This window comes from Anarrhichthys ocellatus, unplaced genomic scaffold (genome assembly GCF_004355925.1).
Source record: "Anarrhichthys ocellatus isolate YVR2014 unplaced genomic scaffold, GSC_Weel_1.0 scaffold1441, whole genome shotgun sequence".
In the NCBI taxonomy this organism is placed as follows: domain Eukaryota; kingdom Metazoa; phylum Chordata; class Actinopteri; order Perciformes; family Anarhichadidae; genus Anarrhichthys; species Anarrhichthys ocellatus.
Window position 1 is genome coordinate 6,939 of NW_022281415.1, and position 4,242 is coordinate 11,180.

Below are 4,242 nucleotides of genomic sequence, written 5' to 3' on the forward strand. Positions count from 1 at the left end.
TGACCGCTGCATGACTGACCGCTGCATGCGTGACCGCTGCATGCGTGACCGCTGCATGACTGACCGCTGCATGAGTGACCGCTGCATGCGTGACTGCTGTGGTGGTGGAAGTACAACCTTTAAAGTGGAGCATTTTCTGCTTCTTTATATTTCTACTCCACTACATTTCAGAGTAATTAAAGATAGAACATTTAAAAATGTACAATAATATATGATAAACAAACAAGCAAATAGTACGTTAAGACAAGTATGTTACTAAAGTGATTGTGTATTTAAACAGTCTGCAGTGGAACCTTCTTTCCATTGATCATCTCACGACCCCTCAGATTTATCTGGTGACCCTCAAGAGGGCCCCGACCCCTACTTTGAGAACCACTGGACTAAACTACCTGACCGTGTATAAAGAGGAGCGGTTACAGCAGTAACATGCTGCTCTAACGCTGATGCTTCAGCAATAAGATGTTACGTTTAGTAATCAGCTGCAGAGCCGAAGAAGTACTTTTACTTTGATACTTTAAGTACTTTTAGCTGATAATACTTCTGTACTTTTACTTAAGATTTTTAGTTGTAAAGGAGTATTTTTACATTGTTGTAGTGATGCTTTTGATCTGAATACCTCTTCCACCTCTGCATGCTGTTGTGTTTCAGTTGCATCATTATCAATAAAAGATGTGTGCACTCACCTTTTTTACCTGTACTGTATATTCATTTGTTATTGTCGTGTGTGTGCGTGTGTGTGTGCGTGTGTGTGTGTGTGTGTGTGTGTGTGTGTGTGTGTGTGCGTGTGTGTGTGTGTGTGTGATCAGCCCACGCGTCCTGACCGTGGCTGGTTGGTGATGCCGTTCGGTAAGAACCCCTGGTGGTGGTACGTGGCCAGCTCCGTCCCAGCTCTGCTGGTCACCATCCTCATCTTCATGGACCAGCAGATCAGCGCCGTCATCGTCAACCGCAAAGAAAACAAGCTGAAGGTAAAGTAACCGCCATAAACACCGGCTTCTTTTACTTTAAGCCTGACTCTAATACAGGCCTGCTAATACAGGCCTGGTACCCGGTGTAGTTGAGGTGAATATCTAATCATTATGTGTGTTTCCTCTTCCTGTCTGGCAGAAAGGCTGTGGCTACCACTTGGACCTGTTCTGGGTGGGTGTGCTGATGGCCGCCTGCTCCTTCATGGGTCTGCCCTGGTACGTAGCAGCTACCGTCATCTCCATCGCTCACATCGACTCTCTGAGGATGGAGAGCGAGTCCAGCGCCCCCGGAGAGCAGCCACAGTTCCTCGGAGTCAGGTAAGACGGTACTGACACTGTGTGTGTGTGTGTGTGTGTGTGTGAATCCTTTCCGCTGTGTTTAATACTGAATGAATCTTTATTTGTAGGGAGCAGAGGTTGACGGGCATTCTGGTGTTTGTTCTGACTGGACTCTCAATTTTCCTCGCTCCAGTTCTTCAGGTATGTTCGTAGACACGTGAACATGGCCGATTGTGTGATGTTTCTTTAACACTTACTTTAATGCTGTATTTTAACTGCTGTTGTGTTTTGCTCAGTACATCCCCATGCCAGTCCTGTATGGAGTGTTCCTTTACATGGGCGTGGCCTCCCTGAGTGGCATCCAGGTAGAGAGTATATCACGTTCATGCGTATATCCATGTGTTACTTATGTTATCCATAAGAAATGTTCCTGCACAGAATAACAGAGGTAGAGATCAAACAGGAGAATAGTTGTGGAACACGTTCTGTCTCTTTGTGTTCCAGTTCTGGGAGCGTATCAAGCTGTACCTCATGCCGCCCAAACACCAGCCAGACTTCTCCTTCCTGCGTCACGTCCCTCTGAGACGCGTCCATCTCTTCACCCTCGTCCAGATCATCTGTCTGGCCGTCCTCTGGGTCCTGAAGTCCACCTTCCTGGCCATCATCTTCCCAGTGATGGTGAGTGTGTTACCCTCTGTGGTATTAATCAGGGTATCATTCTTATAAGATCAAAAATCACTTTTTTAATTTAAATTAGTTGATTGACAGAAAATTAATTGGAAACTATTTTGATAATTGCTGCTTTTACATGGATGCATAACTACTAATAATCGAATGCTAGAATATATAATAGTAGACGTTTTTTTTACTTTCAGTACTTGTATCAGAGTATTTTTCCAGTGTAGTACCTGAAGTACATCCTCCTCCCTCTGTGCGTATAGATTCTGGGTCTGTTGGTCGTGAGGAAGCTGCTGGATCTGATGTTCTCACAACACGACTTGGCCTGGCTGGACGACATCCTGCCGGACAAAGACCAGAAGAAGAAGGAGGATGACAAGATGAAGAAGAAGGACAAGAAGAAGGCGGCAGAGCCAGAGAGCGATGAGGAGGTGAGGGAGACGTTGACAAATGTACACAAACATCTGCCTGCCAGACACACACAGCTACTGTCATCTGTTTCCTCTGTAGTTACTGTGTATTTAAACGTGTGTCACTCCATCTGTTGTTAGTTGTGTCGATCCTGGTTTGTTGTCTCTGACTAACACTGTACGTTTCTCCTCTCTGTCCCACAGTGTTGCTGAAAAGGCACAACACTTACTCCAGTCTTTCTGTCCATCCATCCTCCTCTTACACGCGTCTGTCTAGCTCTCCCACTGTTGTTCACATGATTGTGACTGAAGGATAAGGCCGGTGCTTAGATATATCCAATGAAAAGACGAACAAATCAACGATGTTTAAGGTCACACCAGAAAGTGAAATGAATCCTTGTGTCCTCTCGAAGTCCTGAAGTTTAAATCTGTGAGAAAAGAAAGAAAGATGGATCACAAACATGTTGTGGTTAAACAGAATTTAAAGCTATGAAACTGAAAGTGTGGCGTCTCTTCCTGTACTACGCTGAATCTAAGCTTCACATCTCCTCACATGTTATTTAGACTTAAAGTTATTGTCATTATTTTTTGGACACAAAGCATCTGCAAATCTTCTGATATTGAATTCTCAAGCAACTCCTCTTTTTAATATATTTGTATTTCTCTTTATTTTATTTCTTTGCGTTTCTGTTTGTTTTTAACCTTCTGTCAGTTTTCTTTTATTATTTTTGTCCTTTTTGCTCTTTTGTTTGTAAAACACAAACATGTTAATTTCATTGAACTTATATGTAAACTTGAAAACTAATAAACAGAATTTAAAAAGAAGGTGGATCACAAATATATATTTTCATTATTACAAAACAATCCTCAGTAATTTCCTGAAACAGCTGGTCACTGTCCTGTTTACCAAACAGACGGGAGGACATAGTGTATGTGTAGGGACCATTGTTAGCGGTGGTTTAATCCACATTTAGGGAAAAGTGTCTGTGGGTTTGAGTTCAAATGAACTACAGAGTGTGTGTGTGTGTGTGTGTGTAATGTGTGGATGAAGTGTGGCTCATTGATGTGTTTTCAATGGACCACTGTGGCTCAGAGGAAGAAGCTGTTTGATGATAACAAAAATAAAGGATACATGGAGTCTTATTCTTTAAAATCCCAGTTTGTCCCGCATGCCGACCTCTTCGTCTTTTTGTCCCTCAGCCCAACAGCCCTGTCCCCCCTGCAGTGAAGATTCCCGTGGAGGCCCCAGAGCCCCACACAGAGCCCCACACAGAGCCCCACACAGAGCCCCACACAGAGCCCCACACAGAGCCACTCCCCATCCATGTTAACCCTCCCACCAAAAACCGAACCTCTGATTGTGAGTGAGTAAGCCGACCCTCTCCTCCATCTCTTGTTGTGTCAGTTTAAATGTTTGATACCATTTATTGAATGTGATGGATGAAGCGCTAATAGAGCTTTTTGTTGCTCTTGATGATCATTGAGAGCTTTCACATTGACTACTTTTACGAGCACACAAGAATATCATTTTTTATAATTACATCGGCATTTTACACTGTCACTTTTTTAATAACATTTTTACTATGACTTTTTATTACATACAAAATATGACTTATGACAACATAATTGTATTTTTTATGATTTATTATACAATGACTTTCATGAATGTACTATTCATTTTTTATGATGTTCAATGTCTTATTACTACCAATTCTACTGTCACGTTTTATGTCATACTATACAGTGATTCTTTGTATGTGATTTTTTGTTATAACATAGAAATACATTTTTTTATTAAGTATGCCAAAAACTGTAATAGCACGTCAAAAAAAGTCATTGTATAGCATGTGGAAAAAAGTCACAGTATAACATGTCGAAAAAAGTCATAGCATAGCATGTGGAAAAAA

General features: G+C 42.0%; 1 protein-coding gene across 3 annotated transcripts in view; it reads left to right on the top strand.

The window, feature by feature from the left end:
- The window catches only part of LOC116377599 (electrogenic sodium bicarbonate cotransporter 4-like), a 9,237-nt gene extending 6,243 nt beyond the window's left edge, over window positions 1–2,994 (top strand). For all 3 annotated transcript variants that reach the window (XM_031839264.1, XM_031839263.1, XM_031839265.1), the window contains 7 exons: window positions 807–968; window positions 1,108–1,286; window positions 1,376–1,448; window positions 1,544–1,612; window positions 1,752–1,925; window positions 2,189–2,356; window positions 2,540–2,994. In XM_031839264.1, coding sequence (XP_031695124.1) covers window positions 807–968; window positions 1,108–1,286; window positions 1,376–1,448; window positions 1,544–1,612; window positions 1,752–1,925; window positions 2,189–2,356; window positions 2,540–2,548 — 834 coding nt within the window. In that variant the 3' untranslated portion in view covers window positions 2,549–2,994. The remainder of the gene's footprint in view (window positions 1–806; window positions 969–1,107; window positions 1,287–1,375; window positions 1,449–1,543; window positions 1,613–1,751; window positions 1,926–2,188; window positions 2,357–2,539) is intronic.
- Window positions 2,995–4,242: the final 1,248 nt, after the last annotated feature.